The sequence below is a fragment of the Salvia hispanica genome, chromosome 4, assembly GCF_023119035.1.
Source record: "Salvia hispanica cultivar TCC Black 2014 chromosome 4, UniMelb_Shisp_WGS_1.0, whole genome shotgun sequence".
NCBI lineage: Eukaryota > Viridiplantae > Streptophyta > Magnoliopsida > Lamiales > Lamiaceae > Salvia > Salvia hispanica.
Genome location: NC_062968.1, coordinates 27,192,951 through 27,211,026, shown reverse-complemented (window position 1 = coordinate 27,211,026; position 18,076 = coordinate 27,192,951). Strand labels below are relative to the sequence as shown.

The 18,076-nt window shown below is 34.8% G+C and overlaps 3 protein-coding genes across 3 annotated transcripts; all 3 read left to right on the top strand.

Moving 5' to 3' along the window:
- The first annotated feature begins 1,927 nt into the window (after positions 1–1,927).
- LOC125222981 (galactan beta-1,4-galactosyltransferase GALS1) lies at positions 1,928–3,666 on the top strand. Its single transcript, XM_048125909.1, has 2 exons — positions 1,928–3,117; positions 3,223–3,666. The coding sequence occupies exons 1-2, from the start codon at positions 2,006–2,008 to the stop codon at positions 3,581–3,583; spliced, it is 1,473 nt and encodes a 490-aa protein (XP_047981866.1). The 5' UTR covers positions 1,928–2,005; the 3' UTR covers positions 3,584–3,666.
- Positions 3,667–10,848: 7,182 nt separating this feature from the next.
- LOC125220798 lies at positions 10,849–11,400 on the top strand. Its single transcript, XM_048122935.1, has one exon. The coding sequence runs from the start codon at positions 10,849–10,851 to the stop codon at positions 11,398–11,400; it is 552 nt and encodes a 183-aa protein (XP_047978892.1).
- Positions 11,401–14,675: 3,275 nt separating this feature from the next.
- On the top strand, positions 14,676–18,060 carry LOC125222368. Its single transcript, XM_048124916.1, has 9 exons — positions 14,676–15,207; positions 15,268–15,343; positions 15,414–15,470; positions 15,882–16,148; positions 16,231–16,616; positions 16,699–16,798; positions 16,878–16,931; positions 17,015–17,233; positions 17,318–18,060. The coding sequence occupies exons 1-9, from the start codon at positions 15,152–15,154 to the stop codon at positions 17,612–17,614; spliced, it is 1,512 nt and encodes a 503-aa protein (XP_047980873.1). The 5' UTR covers positions 14,676–15,151; the 3' UTR covers positions 17,615–18,060.
- Positions 18,061–18,076: the final 16 nt, after the last annotated feature.

Sequence of the window (18,076 nt, the reverse complement as noted above, 5' to 3'; positions counted from 1 at the left end):
GAGTATTATTTAGCAAAAAAATGAGTCCCTTCTAACTAAATAGGAAACTTACTATAAATTAAAATGAACTGCATCAAAACTATTCAAATAATTCAATCACAACAACAAAATCAAGAATTCTCTTAAATTATAAGCTAAACAAAGTAAAGAAAACACGACAATGTACAGATATGACAAGCAATATTCCTCTTTCTATTTTACAACAAAATATTATCCATAGTAAAAGTATAGTATAAAATCGAGTGTTGCCTCTACATAAGTACTTACATGTCCCTCACTTTTGGAAAACTTTATCAATTCATACAACAAAAATAAAGAAGACAAGAATTACAGATTCAGTAATAGACATCGTGCTTCAATATGTGTCCCAATTCTATTGTATTGCTCATATAATATTTATATATTTGTTTTTCACTTTTTCCAAGAGTGAACATGAAGAAATTGTGATGTCCCATTTTAGCATTATTACCCAATAAAATGTGAAATAATAATTGGTGGAAGCCGACATAAGTCGTTAGGATAAATTTCACCTTTCTTAATAAAAATAAATATAGCTGTAACCCAATTATTCATTTTCGGAATCTATTGGTATCAATAAATAATGAGCTGTGTTGTCCTCCTACATCTAATTGTAATTTGAAATCATGATTAAGTATACACAATAAGTGAACAATTAAAGAAGTTTAACTTGTTAAGAAGCATGTATAATCCGTGAAATATAAAGACTACCAAAATTAAACTAAACATCTAATCTTGATGTCACCATATACTAGAACCTAGTAATTATAATCTAATGCTTCTTATTCAGCAATTCATCCAAAAAAGGACTAATTCACTTCATTTAAGTTACAATTTAAATTTAATTTTGGGAGCATCATTAAAATCATGTAAATAACTTTGAACGACCCAAACAAGAACTATAAATATGATCATTAATATGCACCTATTGTTAAATGTATTATTCCAGGGGAAAGAAAGCTTCCAAACTATATAAATAAATTAAATGAAAGTGAATCCCCTCTGTAACCTTTTCCTCCCAGCTCATAATCATCACCATCTCCAGAGTGGGGGTTCTGTTTCAGCATAATTTTGTCTCATTATACAATGGTAACGTCGTATACGAAAAAAAAAAAGATAAAAAAATAAAAAAATACTATGAACATAGAAATTAACTATGTTTCTCTACACATCAAATTATATTCCATAAAAATCTCAATTTGAGATTTAATCATATTATTAAGTAATAAATAATAATCAAAACCGTATCCGGATTGGAGTTGACATCTAAGTAAATAGTAAATCAAAATCTTATTTAAGATTAGTAAACAAAATTTTCCAATCTTATAATGATTCGAAATATAATCTATTAATACTCCTATAAATCTTAGTATTATAAATTATAATCGAACTGATACGGCATCTTCTTTCCAATCTTGAAAAGTATGTTAAATTCACTTCATTCAACATAAGTCAACAACCATAATAATAATAATAATAATAATAATAATAATAATAATAATAATAATAACATCATAATTCATAAACCGGTGATAGTGTTAATCGATCCGATCTCATCTAGCTCTGTCACTACCTGTTATAAGGGAGATGCACGCACGCCTCCACGCGTCGTTGCATGCAACGCGAGCTATGTTATCGATGCCCTTATGCCTCATTTCAATGAAGCAAGCTCGTGCAAAAATTAACTTTTCTAAATGTATCAAATTTTTTAGTCTCTTCTTGTAATAATTAAAGATAAAGATAGTGAAATTATGAAATCTTGAATTTGGTATTTTCCGAGAAAAAAAAAAGGAAAATAGAGGCAATGATTAGAAAGAATTGCATTCCCGTAAATATGAAGAGATCCAGGGGCAAACAAAAAAGGAAAAAATAAAAAGAGGCATAAAAAAAATATGTATATTCATTGGATTACAGCATCAGAGCTTTCCTCACACAACACCACACCACACAACAGCACAAAGCTGTCGGTCAATTTCCACACTCTCCAATGAAGAAAGGTGGAGCTCCGCCTCCCTCCGCCTCCGCCTCCGCCAACCCCTTCGCCAAAATCTTCCTCTGCTTCGAAACCAAATCCTTCCTCGCCACATTCCTCGGCCTCACCCTCGTCGTCATCGTCTGGAATCTCCAGCCCTACTACGACAACATCCTCCCCACCGCCCGCTGCTCCACCGCCGCAGTATCTCCGTCTGCAAACACAAACACCAACACCAACACCTCCCCAATCTCAGCGCAGAAGCTCGTCGCCGATCCAAACAAGCGCACCTTCCAATCCTACGGCAGCGCCGCCGCGCTATTCGTCGAAATGGGCGCCTACCGCGGCGGCCCCGCCACGTTCGCGGTGGTCGGGCTGGCGTCGAAGCCCACACACGTGTTCGGCAAGCCCTGGTACAAATGCGAGTGGGTCCCCAACAACGGCAGCGCCTCAATCCGAGCAAAGGCCTACAAAATGCTGCCGGATTGGGGCTACGGCCGCGTCTACACCGTCGTCGTCGTCAATTGCACATTCGCGGAAAACCCTAACTCCGACAACAGCGGCGGAAAGCTCGTGCTCTACGCCTACTACGGCGAATCCCCAAGGAAATTCGAGAAATTCACCGCCATGGAAGAGGCCGCCGGAGCTTACAACGAATTGGACTACAAGCCGCCGTATAAGTACGATTACCTCTACTGCGGCTCATCTCTGTACGGCAACATCAGCGCCGGGAGAATGCGTGAATGGATGGCCTACCACGCCTGGTTCTTCGGTGCCAAGTCGCATTTTGTGTTTCACGACGCCGGAGGAGTGTCGCCGGCGGTGAAGGCGGTGCTGGAGCCATGGATTCGCGCCGGGAGGGTTACGCTGCAGGATATTAGGGCGCAGGCGGAGTACGACGGCTACTACTACAACCAGTTTTTGGTGGTGAACGATTGCCTCCACCGCCACCGCTACGCCGCGAATTGGACGTTCTACTTCGATGTGGATGAGTACATCTACCTCCCCGACGGCGGCACCTTGGAGTCGGTGCTCACCGATTTCTCCAACAACACACAGTTCACCATTGAACAGAACGCAATGTCGAGCTCTCTCTGCTTGAACGATCCATCTCGAGATTACTCAAGGTATCCCTAACCTAACCTAACCTAAATCAAAATCAGCTACTGAATTGAATGCTCAATTCGTGTTAATTGAAAACCTAATTCTGTGAAATTTGGGGGAAAACGCAGGGAATGGGGGTTCGAGAAGCTGACATTCAGAGATTCACGAACGAGGATGAGGCGAGATCGGAAATACGCGATTCAGGCGAGAAACGCCTACGCGACCGGCGTGCACATGTCGGAGAATGTCGTCGGCGGGAGCCTCCACAAGACGGAGAGCAGGATCCGGTACTACCACTACCACAACACGATCACCGTGCACGAGGAGCTCTGCCGCAACCTCCTCCCGGCGAAGGCGGCGAACGCGACGACGTGGCTGGACAAGGTCCCGTACGTGTACGACGAGAGCATGAAGAAGCTGGGGCCGGTGATTAAGCAGTTTGAGCGGAACGCTATCGGCGCCGCCCTGCAACGGCGACTCCGGCGATAGTAATTTTAAATTATTTTTTGGAAGCTATTTTTCGGTGTATAAAAAAGAAAAAAATTATAATTACCAGCTGTTTTTCATTTTTATTAATATTCTTTATTCTCTTTGATCGATTTCTGGAAAAGGTGAATGATTGGAACCGACACTAAATTTATGTTTCCGTTTAGCGCTGAAAATTTTTAGGGACGCGTGGCTACTCTTTTCGAATAAAAATAGAAAATATCGGCTAAAATAACACATTTCATACGAGATTTTATGAGTAGGTTAATATGTTTAATTGAAAATAGAAAATGTGAATGGAAGTATAAAATAGAAAGAGAAAGAGAGTTCAATATTTAATTAGGTTGAAAAAAATAGTTGGGTTACCTAGGTATATTATTTGGAGAGAAAAATTTTATGTGAAAGTGTAAATGTGTTTGTTATTTTATTTGAAACAAAGTAAAAAGGAAAATGTACCATCTTTAATGAGACAGAAGAAGTAGTATATAGGAGTATTTACTTTTTTCGGGCTTTGAAACTTGATAGTAAAAATCGTAAATTTGTTATCATCAATTTTCTCCGCTAGTTGATCAAGAAAAATTGATTCTAAGGTGGCTTGTTGGCGACAGGGAGACAAAGAGAGGTAGATGTTGGTCATGGCCGACACCAACTTTGATCGGTGATCAGGCTAGCATTTAGAGGAGTGAAGAGATAATAAAATACTACTCCCTCCATCCCATAATAATTGTCACTTTTATCGTGGGTATGAGTTTTAAGAAAGTAAAGAAACGTTGGTTGAAAAAATTAATATAATGTGAAACTTATTTTTTATATTGATTTTATAATAAAATCTGAATGAAGTGAGTTAGGGGAATGTGAGACCTACTTATTATTTATGGTAAAAATAAAGTGTGACAATGATAATGGAATGAACCGAAATAGAAAAGAGTGATAACTATTGTAGAACAAAGGGGTAGAAGAGATGATAAAGTAAGATAGAGTAATTATATAATACAGTACTACTTATTTTGTGAAAATTAGAAAAGATTGAACTTGGAGTGGAGAAGTACTCCTTGTAAATAAATTATTAATTTCAAGCGATGAACATGATAAAAAGAAGTTATTTTGTATATTGCATAATATAAAATGATAACTTTGATAGATTTCATTCGGATTCGTCGGTCAATTTCATTTTCAACTATAGTAGTAGTGTCGAGACTTGTGTTTTTGTTGAAAACATTAATTAATGATTAGAGATAGTGACCATGTAATACGCCGTAGATCTTTGGACACGTGGCGAGACATTAAAAGAGGCATGGGCTGAATGATTGATCTATGAAATACTCCTATTTTTTTAATCTACATTATTTGGATATTGATAATGATAGTAGTGAATAACGGTGGCATATGCCGTTATCAATTTACACATATCACTACCTTTCTTTTCTTTTTCTTTTCCCTTTTTCTGTTAGAAAAAACAACTGCAATTAATAAATTTTACTATGTAGCATATTTTGGAGAACGTTTTTGCTACATTATTTAATTTTGACGTATTAGGTTTGGATAAAAAATTACTACAATTAATCAAACAAAAAACACGAATCATCAATAGTGACGTTTGGAATATAGCATTATAGTGTATTTATCTTTAATCATACCATCATAATTATTCATCAAACATATTATAAAATTGTAGGTGAGTCAACAAAGATCATAATTGAGTACTATCATCTTTTTTAGAAGAATAACTTCGTACAAACATTATTTAATTAAAGACTATGAGAAAAAGGAATGGATTCATTTTCACATATACGTAGAAGATAGTACTAGTATATTTAATACTCTCTTCGTTCAAAAATATTTTTTAATAATGGACCTCAAAATTTGTACTGCATATTTGGTAAATAATACTCCTTCCGTCTCGGCTAAGAATAAGATGACACATTTCTTAGCCGACACACAATTTTAGAAGTTATTGGTTAATGTGTTTAATTAGATAGAAAAAATGTGGGTGTAAGTATTAAGATAGAGTGAGAAAAAAAGATGAATATCTTTAACTGTAGTGAAAAAAAAGTGGTTGAGTGTATTAAATGAAGATAGAGTTTTCAAAAAAGGAAATATGTCATTTTATTTGAGACAAACTAAAAAGAAAAATGTGTGATCTAAATGGGACGGAGAGGGTAGGTCATATATATAAGTTGTAAATAAATAGTACTAGTAAATGTCAAGAAGAAAATAAATACAGTAAGAATATTTTTATAAATAAATATAGACTGATTTTGATGGAAAAGTTTTTTTAAAAAAATAAGACTATTTTTGATAGACGAATAAAATAAAACATATAGAGTTTTGGTGTGAGGAATAAATAGCCGGGCCATTCGCTTACCATAGTGCATTCCTTACAAACATAGCTAGCAACATTGATACTCTGTAATTAGCAAGCACCTTCCGAGCACTTGCCGAGCACACCTCTACATTGTGTTCGGCAGTGTATCGGGCACCGCCTTTCTCGGTAAACCTAATCATCTTGTTCTAAAATGATTGTTCCATCTCTCATTTCATAATTCTTGGCTAAAAGTAAGTAGTAGAAATTTGCAAAAGGATAAACTCAAATGCTCTTGATCTAAAAAGTTAAAATTAATTACTCTATGTAACGAATCCAACAAGAAACAGTCCAACTTAAATCAAGTGCCAAGCTGTTTATTGTCAGTTTGTCACTTAGACTTCGTGACATACCTAACTCTAAAACAGAATTTATTTTTGAATGACGCTTGGTAAATAAATGAACATGTCTTTTTAGATTTTCCAGTTAAATCAGGCATAATATGTGCTTTAGCTTAAGTTAGGGAATTAATGAACTATAAAACCCAATCATGCTTTACTAAAAATTACAATGTACCACACTCCCCTCTTTCTCTCTTTCAGCCACACTATTTACTTGCTACCCTTTTAAGAGAGCTCGAAATAACCGTCGATCAATATTTTCCACACCGGTGTTAGTCGTGGTGTTCCTCACCCACCTCCGCTCACTCGAGCTCGTTGTCGACTTCATCATGTGTCGTGACTCTATGCTGAAGAATATATATGCCGATTATTTGGTTTAGTTGTTAGCTTATTTTATTAATTCCATAATTTTTCAATTTTTAGGTGCATTTAAATGAAATAAAATCATTGATTTTTCGGTTAAAATGTTACTCCATAATACTATAATGAGTAAGAAAAGATTAGATAGTGGGCTGGACTGGACTTCACTCCACTAAATTTGTTCTTACCCAAAATATCAGTTGCCAACAGCCCATTTTAGACCCAAATTCCCCAATATAACAAAATCATTTTTGTAATCCATTAAAAAGTCGTGCATACTATAAATAAATAAAACTATACAGTTATGTCATATTAGAGCTTCCCACATAAAATTAGTCATAAAAAATAAAAAATGAATAGCATTAATTAAAAATTAAAATTGTATAAGTGTAAAAACTAAACTATTGTTTTATTAACTTAATATTTGAAAAATCTAAAGTTTTGAAAAATTACAAAATTAAATTCTAAAATATAATCAAATTAATATATTTAGATTTCCGTGTTTTAGAGATGTGTGGACTATAATGAGGGTTTTAAATAGGGAGGGTTTTAAATAGGGAGATTTGAGCTTGCGGTTCAAGAAATAAACTTTGAAACCTATGTGATATATTCGTCAATGGAGGGCTGTAATCAACTAATCATAGTATTATAATTAATACTAAGTGATGAAGATAATAATGTTTATGTAACAAGATTGACTAAACCACACGCCACTTCTATAAATTAATTCATACTACTACTATACAGCCATATTGTGCATGCTCACACCAGATTATTAGGGATTATTAAAATAGAATAACTATAATATATTTTAGCATTAATTAAAATTATTAAGTTAGGGAATGCTAACTAATTATCAATCCAAAATTGAGACCAATTTTTAACCATTAGATTAGAAGATCATGTGGTTGATATAATGCCAAGTGTAATATATTTTAAATTTAAATAATTATTAATTAAATTAAAAGGGTATTAATGTTAAATCCTATAGTAATTATAACTAACTATTTGTTATCTCTTCCAAATCATCTTAAATCTTTAAATTTACGTAACTCTCTCAATTTAAATTATTTTTTCGCAAAAAATATATCAAATTAAAGATAATTTAATAAGGATTCCAACGAGATCTCAATTGCATATGTTCCGACGATGTTCGGGTGATGAAATTTGATAAATTATATTTTAATTTTCGTATATGTTGATAAGCAGCTTTTATCAACAAATGCAACAAAAAATCTCAATATATTGTAGGCAAAATCTCAATATTATGCATGTCCAATCTCAATAAAAATGTGTTGATATTTTATTGTCCTTGTGTTGATATTCTAATGTCATATTGTTGATATTTGTAATACACAATGTTGATATAAAAAAAATCCACGAAAATTATCATATGATAACATAATGACGATATTACCCTTTTGTTGATATTTTGTCTACTATTTATTGAGATTTGTGAGCTTTAATCTCATCCACTCATTTTAAAATCTAAGGGTGGAGATTTAGTCTTGATTTTGGATTAGGATGCTATAAGCATTAGAATAGGACCCTATTAAGTTATATATATCTACTAATTAAATATACTTGTGTAAGTGTAGGACTGTCAAATCGTGCGGGTTGGGTCGTTATCGTGTCAACCCATTATCGACCCAACCCAATCGTGTCCCAACACGAAATCATCGAGTTCTTATCGTGTCTCAATCCACCGGGTTCGTATCGGGTTCGTACGTGTTATCGTGTACCCCAAAAAAAGTCAACTCTCTCTTAATGATAGTAAGTTAGCTTCACACGACACGATATCGACTAAAACATGATTTTATTATACGATTTAAACATGATATTACACGATAAAATAAAAATTACCAAATTAAAATAATTATTTTCTTAATCAAAATAATAAAATTAAATAATTAAAAAATTTTAATTTTAAATAAAATCTAAGCATAATATTTTCTTAAAAACCATAAAAAATTAATTAATATTTTTAATTAATTAAAATTAAAGTATAATATTTTTAATCAACAAAAATAACTAAAAATTAAAGTTTAATAATTTTATAATTAATAAAAAATAATTATTTTTTTCTAAACGTTTAACCCAAACCCGACCCAAACATGATCCGACCCAACCCGTTATCTTCGTGTTCTTATTGGGTCGACCCAATAATGACCCAAATCCTGAACGTACGTGTTCGTGTCGTGTTAATTTCGTGCGGGTCTGTGTCGTGTTATCGTATCGTGTCAAAAATTATCAGTCCTATATGAGGGTGACCAGCCATGACGTGGTCAGTTTATCTATACACATCACTCTCATCATTTCCCATCACCTTACTTGAACTAAAACGGATTATCTATCAACTAATTATGATTTTTTGTAGCTTTTTCAAACTCGCCAACATGTCAAGATTGAGACGTACTTATTCGTTTTATAGTAGTTAACTCCTATTATTTCGTTCAATTATATTTGAACTATTTCTCTTCATAGAAAAAAATAACACATTTTATATCTTTTATTTATTCTTTTTTCATTTTACTTACTAAACCATATTTCAAAAATGTATCAACTACAATGAGACTTAGCAAGTAATTACTGGATTTTAGTCAGAGTATCTATTATCGCTTAGTATTTTTTTTATATAAATGGACTAAACACCTAGAAAAAATTTATGTATACTACTTTTAATAGTTAATTTTAATTTTTGTTTTAAATATCCTTATTTTTGCCGTTTCTTAATGTATTAAAATATCTTTATATATATTTTTGCCCCACCTATGTTGAATTCCTGACTTTGTTCCTGCCCGTTGTCATATCTAATCAAAATATACTACTACCTCCGTCCCTGAAAGTTTGAGAGCATCCACAGCGTATTTCCATGCTGTCTCTATCTCGTCTCTCACAGACGAGACGGATAAGAGACAGCGATGCAAGCTCCGTCTCGTCTCTATCTCGTCCCTTATCTCTTCCGGAAGAGGAGGTTCGTGAGTTGTCTCTTGGCGACATGGTGCTCTCCCATTCGTCCGTGACGCCCACTCGCCGGCCCGCGAGTAGGCGTCGTTTATATTCGTTAAAATTGTTTTTTTTTTGTTTTTTTTTAAAAATTCAGAAAAAATTCAAAAATTAAAATAAAAATTAAAAAATCCCAAAAATTATATTAGCCGTTTATAGCCGGTTTTTTTTTCAAATTTTTAAATTTTTTTTCAATTTTTTTAAGCCTCCAATCACTTCTATAAATACCAAATCATTCTCACAAATTATCCAACATAAAAAAAAACTCTCTATTCTCAATCAAACACTCTATTTTTCATTATGTATTTTTTATTTTTATTTTTCGAATTTTAATTTATGTGTATTTTTATTTTTTTTAGTATTTTAAATTGAAATTTTATTTTATTTAATAAAATGTGTTTTTATTAATTGATTTTGTTGGAAATTAAAATAAAAAATGAAATTGAATGAATAGTTAATGGATGGGATGGTTAAGAGATGGAGGGATGCAAATGTTATCTCTTAGTTAAGAGATGGGTGAAAAGTACAGTGAGGCTCATGAATAGTGAAGAGACGAGAGGGTTAAAAGATGAATAGAGATAGCGATGTGGATGGCCAGACATAGTTAACATTTCAGTCCGTCCCTGAAAGTTTGACACACTTCACTTTTTATTATTTTTTACAGTGGACCTCATATGCTACTAACTTATTTATACTCACATTTTATTATAAAACTAATACTTTAAAAGTAGGATCCACATCCCACCAACTTTTTCAACTCACTTTCCATTATGTTTCTTAAAATTTATGCCGGATTAAAGTGTGTCAATATTTAGGAGACGGAGGTAGTACATGATAGACGACGAATGGAGTAGTAAGTATTACACTAGTATAATAAATTCATTTCCGGTAGACCTTATCAAAGCCTATATAATAGTAAGATGATACATTTAAAATGTGACATGAAATAATAATATGATAATCTAAGTCGCCTGCAGTTTATTGTGTCATCTAGAAATGAAGAACAATCAAAGTAAAGCAGAAACAACGGCGTCGCTACTGTTTGACAAAATCCCTTGTTTCTCTTTCCATTTCCAACGCGTTTTTCTTCCATTCATATTCAATACAATCACATATATAACCATTCAATTTCATCCCCAATTTCTCCATTCATCACCAAAATCCAAAATTCAAAATCAAAATCAAAATCAATCAATTTCATGGGCATCTGCATCTCCTCCAATTCCATCTCCGCCTCCGCCCCCTCCGCAACCGTAATCGCCGCCACCGGAGAGCTCATCCGCCTCCCCCTCCCCGCAACCGCCTCCGAGGCGCTCCAATCCCTAAATTCCCCCCCGAATTCCTTCTTCCTCTGCAGCTCCGACCGCCTCTACTTCGACGACTTCATCCCGCCGCTCTCCCCCGCCGACCGCCTCGACGCCGCGCAGATCTACTTCGCCCTCCCCGCGGCCAAGCTCCGCTACCGCCTCTCGGCGCCCGAGATGGCGGCGCTGGCCGTGAAGGCAAGCGCCGCGATGGATCAGATCGGGCGCCGGAAGAAGAAGAAGGCGCGGATCTCGCCGGCGGAGGAGGAGGATCCGCAGTCGAATCACTCAGTTACGTATCGGAAGAGCTTCGGCGGCGGTGAGAAGAAGGCGGCGGCGGTGTCGAGATCGGGATCGCTGAGGAAGCTAGGGAGATACTCTTCGCGGCGAGCTATGCAGGCGGTTAGATCGTTTAAGAATAAGCTCTCCACCATTAACGAAGCTTGAGCTTTCCTATTTACTGCTTCATTTTGTATTAATTGTAAATTAGCAACTAAACTTGTTACTGTTTCATTGATGCAAATTGTAATTAGGTTTTGACGCTAATTAAGATTAATTATAGAGTTGATTTGTTACTTGACTGATTTAATCAGCACACTGTTATTTGCCATTGCATGCATCTAATATTTCCATTCTACGTAACTGATTTTTGGGGACAAATAATTAAACTGTATTTCATTTAGTAACCATAAATTTATGGTTTCTAAATTTTCCACAATTCGATATGTTATGATAAAAGTTTATGATTTTAGGATCTCAGTAGTCATAAAATGCAAGCCTATATATTGTACAAACTCTAAACTCTGATCTCTACCGTCAAAAAATGTCAACAGATGATTAAATTACATCAACAGAAAATATCAACACAACATTAACGGTTGACATTGTGTTGACATTTTCTGTAGTTATAATTTTATCATCTGTTGACATTTTCTAACCGTTCAGATTATAATTTAGAGTTTATACAATATTTAGAGTTTGCATTTAATTACGTCTAAAGATACGAACCTGAATAATCCCAAATCGAATAAGTTGTCATCCGATAAAATAGTTTGAAATTAGTTGTTATCATTGTTGTAATTTTAAATACTTTTTGAACTATTGAAAGTAATAAAAAGTGTGTGGCCCAACCTCAAAAAGTGTTACTCCATAATTACTCAATTTTTTACTGTTTCATAGCTATTTTCTATGTCTATATTTTAGAAGTATTTACTTATAAAAATAATTTCTTCCGACCCAAACAAAGTGGGTGGACCAACAATGTGCAATTATGAAGCATAAATTTTAATGGTCAAAATTTATCCACTCATTCCTTTAGGAATGAGGGCCATATAAATAAAAATAATAAAATAGAGCAGTAAGGAATGAATTATGAAATTAAGTAGGTGTGTAAAGTAAAGTAAAGATTTGATGGCGATATAAATTTGGGCCCCTCAAACTCATTATTGTTGTCAAAGAAAGGGCTTTCCACCTTTCTCATTTGGGCCTTACTTTCCGGCAAGATTTTTGACTTTTTGTATATATTGTGGGACATTTCTTCTACCCTCTCCTTCCTTTGTCTTTTTGTACTTTTCACATTCATTCATCTCAATTTTGGGATAATTATACTCCGTCTTTCCATTGTTTAAAAAACTATTTTGTTATTCTGAATTATTCACGATTTAAAGAAGTATTTTTTTATTTTTTTATTTTTGTCTCACATTCCACTAACTTTTTCACTAACAATTCGTAATAAAACTGATAGAGTATAAAAAATAGGTCTCACATTTCACTTACTTTCTTCATTTACTTTTCTTTATAAAGTCGAGCAATTTTTTAAACAACCTGCTAATGGCTCTTAATATGATGGACGGAGGGAGTACTATTTTTACAAAATGTTTCATCATTGTTCACATATATACTCCCTCTGTCCCAAGTTAATTGGAACATTAACTTGCTGTGTTAAAATGAAGATAATAAAGTTAGGGAGGAATAAAGTAAGAGATATGAATAAAAAGTAAAATTGCACAATAAAGGATAAAGTTTTTATTCAAAAATAAAATTTTTTATACCAAGAGAGAACCTAAAAATGAATACAACTCAACTATTTTTTTGGGTCTGAGTATAAAAAGTGTAGGGAACATCAACTTCTTTGTCTACATAGAGCAATCTTGTTTCATACTCCCTCCGTTCCATAGGAATGCATTTCTTTTCGACACGGAGATTATAAAAAATTGTGTTAGGTGAGTTAAATAAATGGAGAATAAAGTGAAAAATGAAAAAGGTAGAGGGATAAAGAGAGAAAAAAAGTAAGAAAGAGTAAATTAGGTGTGGAAAAATGTGTTGACTCTTACTAAAAAGGAAAATGACTCTACTACTATATAACGTATCAAAATAACAAAATAACTTTATTACAATGAAACGGACGGAGTATTATTTATATAAATAGTCCATTATTATTTTATGCTGCTATAGAATGTATGGTCATTGTTACATTTTTTTTACATTACAGCATAAAAAATTAACGGCGTTTAAATATACATGTAAGAATATACATTAAACTGAGCTGCGAATATAAAATAATGGTGAAAGACTTCATATGAATGATTTTGATGAAATATATGTTCAACAATCAATTAATACTTTTATTTTCGAATGCTACTTTAGCTATCAATTGCATATTTGATAAACTGATGTTTAAGTTCTTTGCCGCTAGGACAAAGACTCCGGACGACATATGAAATTTAACTCAAATAGACTTGCTTGCTTTGACCAACTTTATTAACTTGATTTAATCACACTTGATTTTAACGTACAAAATTATAATAGGGTATCAATGCATCAATTACAGCTCATATTTAATTTGATAGACTATGAAAATCTCAAATGATGTCTTGATTAAATTTTAAGATATGCGTGAAACAAAAATCTAGGGATAAGAAGAAGAAAGAATAATCTTATCTCTAGGCAATATTCTAGTTCCTAGGAATGAATACGATAAAGATATTTCAACATCCAAGTAAATCAATGACTATTACTACTAGTAGTAGTACTACTTATTAAGAATAGTTGAGTTACTAATTGTTTTTTTTAAATACTAATTATTTAGTAAGTTAATGTATATTGCTTTAATTGTATACTCGATTGAAAATTCATGTTTGTATCTAAAATTATGATAAAAATTATGTATTCTTAAACGTATATATTACTACTAGTAGTATTATTTTAATCTAATAAATTTACTTGCGTTGCAATTAAAGGTTGAAGAAGCTAAAAGTCAATTATTCACGAGGGATTATTCTGTCCCAAAAAGTCATCTCTTCTCCTCCAAAAGATTAGAAATTTACAATAGGCCAAAATATGGAAATAAAAAATTACTCCTTTTGTCCCATTTTAAGTTGGGCATTTTTTATTCAAAAAATAAATCAAGAGAAAATAAATAAAAAATAATAATGATAATAAATGAGAGCATAAAGTTTAGTCAAATTCATATCCGTTTTACAACTTTAAATAGTGGAGTACAACATTTGAATTTATTCTTAATATACTCATATTTTTAACCAATTTTCTTTATGAATAGGTAACAATATTTAATTCATTGACGATAAAAGTCCACAATTTTAATGGCGGTCATACAAAATAGGATTCCACCAAAATTTAACAAAAAATCATGATTTTTGAAGCCGACGAGACGAACCAATTCATGATTTTTCCGATAATCTAGCCTATGCAATGAGCTTGAAGAATAGATGAATAGATGATCCAAGTAATACTGGAACATCTCAATCCTATAAGCTAGACTGAGTGTGTGTGAAAGAGAGAGACTGCTGAGAAGGAGAAGAGCTAATTGCCTGATTCACAGTCCCACTCACCTACTCCATTTATTCTCTAGCTCTATTGTTTTGTAAATGGAATTTGCAGTTTGTAGGAGTACTAGTTCTACTTCTCTAACTCAACATTAATTACTTATTTCATTTTCTTAATTGCTGTCCTCATTTCAACTATGTTGACCCATTTTTGTTAATTTGTTTATTGCTCCTGAATCTGTAATCATTTATTGCACCCACTCTTACTCTACACTCCCTAACATTTAATATTTCTTCCTTCTTGAGAGGGGGTTTTAGATTACAACTTGATACTCCTCCGTATCTCTCATTTCAAGTTTTTTTCCTTCGCAATCTTCTTTTGCTCTCTCACCTAGGACGGTGGCGCAGCCTCAATGCCGCCGCCGGACTTCCCCTCTCCTCCCCCTTCTCACTCCCCCACTCTGCAAAGGTTTGATTTTTAATTAACATTTGACTATAATCAATGAAGCTAATTTGTGTTTGGTGATAGATATGGCAGTGGGATTCATAGAGATCATGTACTCAACATGTCACCAAAACCCTCTCAACATCCCAATTCTGTGACTGTGAGTGGTTGATTGATTGATTCATTTGATTCTCCTTCTCTTTTGATACTTTATTTCTTGATTTTGCTAGGGTTTGTCACATTTGGGGAAAACATCTAATAGTAGTGGCTCAGATACTACTTCCAAGGTAGAATCTTTACTTTGCCAATTCTACTTTCTAGTTAGCTATACACTTGAATTGAATCAAGCATTCTTCTCTTTTGCCATTGCATAAATCAACTTGTTTGTTGGTTCCAACACTTGAACTGTGAATTGGGCTAGTGCCTCCACCCATGTTCAAGAATCGGAGGCTCGTTGGGTTGGTTTATGAACTGAGTTTCAGTAGTTTCATTCATGATTAGAGAAGAATATGTATGTATATAACCACACCAAAACTATAACTACCTTGAAGTTTATAAAAAATTGCACTTGTTCTGATTCTTCGAGTAGCAGCGAGCTACGATTTTAGCTCAAATGAATGACATGAATATGTATGTATCTAAGCAGTTCGCCTTTTAGAGCTTTTTATACTTAGTTGCATGTTGATTGTTGACTGCAGCCTTCTGCCGAGCTGGTGCAAGAGATTGCCACACTTGAGGTTGAAATATCGCGTTTGGAGAATCATCTTCTTTCCCTCTACCGAACGGCTTTTCAGCAGCATCTCCCGAGAATTACAGAAGACCAAGTGGAAACACCTCGAGGAGGAGGTCGATTAAATCAGCCATCTCAGAAAGATCAATGTGAAAACTCCCCAACAAGTTCTTTAGCTGGACCGCATGATTCGTCTCAAGTTTCGTTTCAAAAGTCATCGTCTTATGCTGGAAGGGTTGATATGCCTCGCCTCTTATCTCTATTAATTTACTCCTCCTCAAGAACACTCATGTTTATATCTCGTTTTGTGAAAAAAGTTGCAGGAGAAGCAGAGGGCTTATTCCCAGCAGCGTAGTCTTGCAGATCATATTGGAAATTCTCGCATAGATGATGCTCTGACTTGTCCTGCTAGGCTGTCGGAAGACATCATAAGATGTATATCGTCGATTTACTGCAAATTGGCCAACCCCACGGCTACTGAGAAAGGCTGTTCGGTTTCATCTACTTCATCTTTTGGCTCCTCCACCACGTTTTCTCCCAGAAATGTATCTGGAAGTTGGAGTCCTCAGTGCAACGAAGAAGTTATACAAAGTAGTGATTTTGAGCAGGAGAATGGACCGTATGCTGGTATGGTAGAAGTACTCAAGTTATGCGTTGACGATGAAACTTATAAACATGCTGATGTGATGCTTCAGAGATTCAGGTACTGATAACTCCATAAACATATCGTCTCGAGCATTATTCTCCTTTACAAGCTGTAATTAGCTATAGTTGCATCACTGCAGATCTCTTGTAAAGAGTCTCGAGATTGTCGAGCCTATGAAGATGAGACGCGAAGAGAAGCTGGCGTTTTGGATCAATATTCACAACGCCTTGGTGATGCATGTATGGCTTTGAAACCTTTTGATGGATGCGGTGAATATAATCGAATCAATAACAAACATTGTCTTGATCTTCTCTGCAGGCTTATTTAGCATACGGGACTCAACAATACTTGAAAAGTAGTTTGATTGCGAAAGTAATTTGCTAAACTCGACATGTTTCCTTTTCGTGTTGATGAATTTTTTTCATGATTGTTTAATTTGGTGATTTGAATCTCAGGCAGCGTATAACGTTGGTGGCCATTGCGTTAATGCTTACGACATACAAAGCTCCATTTTAGGGATCACGTCGCACTATTCTTCACCGGTAAGCCTCCTTCAGACACTTGTGTCTCCGAAGAAGTTGAAGGGTGGGAAGAGCGGGCATGCTTTTGCCATTGAATACCCAGAACCCCTCGTTCATTTTGCAGTTTCATCGGGAGCGTATTCAGATCCTGCGGTATATCTATGCGCGATTCGTTTACTTGTTCTGTTATTCTGAGCTGTTGCAATTGGTGGTATTAAGTAAGTGAATTAATTGCAGGTTCGAATTTATAGGGCAAACAGTGTGTTTGAGGATATGAAAGTAGCAAAGGAAGAGTTTATACAAGCCAATGTTTATGTTCATAAGGAAACAAAAGTGTACCTTCCCAAAATACTTTGCTACTACGCCAAAGATATGTCGATGACCACAGCTGCGCTCGTGGAAGTGGTGAGCGAATGCCTGCCCGGAATTCAGCAGAAATCGGTGAGAGCCTGCGTTAAGGGTAGGCCGGAAAAGTACGTGAATTGGTTGGAGCAGAGTTCGTCATTTCGATTTCTAATCCACAAGGAATTATAGCCAAATCCATTTTTTTCTTCTCGTAACTGTATTTTTATGTATAAACTAGTGTTACACCCGTGCGTGCGACGATGAGTTGAGAAAAACAGGGGTGACTTTGTTGTGAGAATAGAGATAGGTAGCTAGTAGGGTGAAGGTGATGGATGTATCCTCCCTGCTGCGCAGGAAGAGCTCGGAGACTGATGGGCTTGTGAGCCACACAGCTCGAGGGGTAGCCGAGATTGGGATCCATGAATCCCCGCAGCTTTCTCGGATAAGGAGATCCGGCATGACCAAGGAGGTGCATGAGGGGGTGGCGTTGTAGACGACATAGCAATTGCACCAACATCGGCACGGGAACGGGCACAGGCATGAGACCAAGAAACCCCATTGGGTTGAATACTTGAATTGGTGCTTTTTTAATGTTTTTTTAATGTGAATCAATAATAGTTTTATATTTACCTCAACTCTCACTTATTAGGT

What these genes read in the sequence shown, in the direction of transcription:
- LOC125220798 (XM_048122935.1), top strand. Translation starts at nt 10,849, where the DNA reads ATGGGCATCTGCATCTCCTCCAATTCCATCTCCGCCTCCGCCCCCTCC.
- LOC125222368 (XM_048124916.1), top strand. Translation starts at nt 15,152, where the DNA reads ATGCCGCCGCCGGACTTCCCCTCTCCTCCCCCTTCTCACTCCCCCACT. An exon ending in ACAACGCCTTGGTGATGCAT is followed by an intron (nt 16,799 to 16,877) that starts GTATGGCTTTGA and finishes TCTTCTCTGCAG; the next exon opens with GCTTATTTAGCATACGGGAC. An exon ending in GAGCGTATTCAGATCCTGCG is followed by an intron (nt 17,234 to 17,317) that starts GTATATCTATGC and finishes AATTAATTGCAG; the next exon opens with GTTCGAATTTATAGGGCAAA.
- LOC125222981 (XM_048125909.1), top strand. Translation starts at nt 2,006, where the DNA reads ATGAAGAAAGGTGGAGCTCCGCCTCCCTCCGCCTCCGCCTCCGCCAAC. An exon ending in CCATCTCGAGATTACTCAAG is followed by an intron (nt 3,118 to 3,222) that starts GTATCCCTAACC and finishes GGGAAAACGCAG; the next exon opens with GGAATGGGGGTTCGAGAAGC.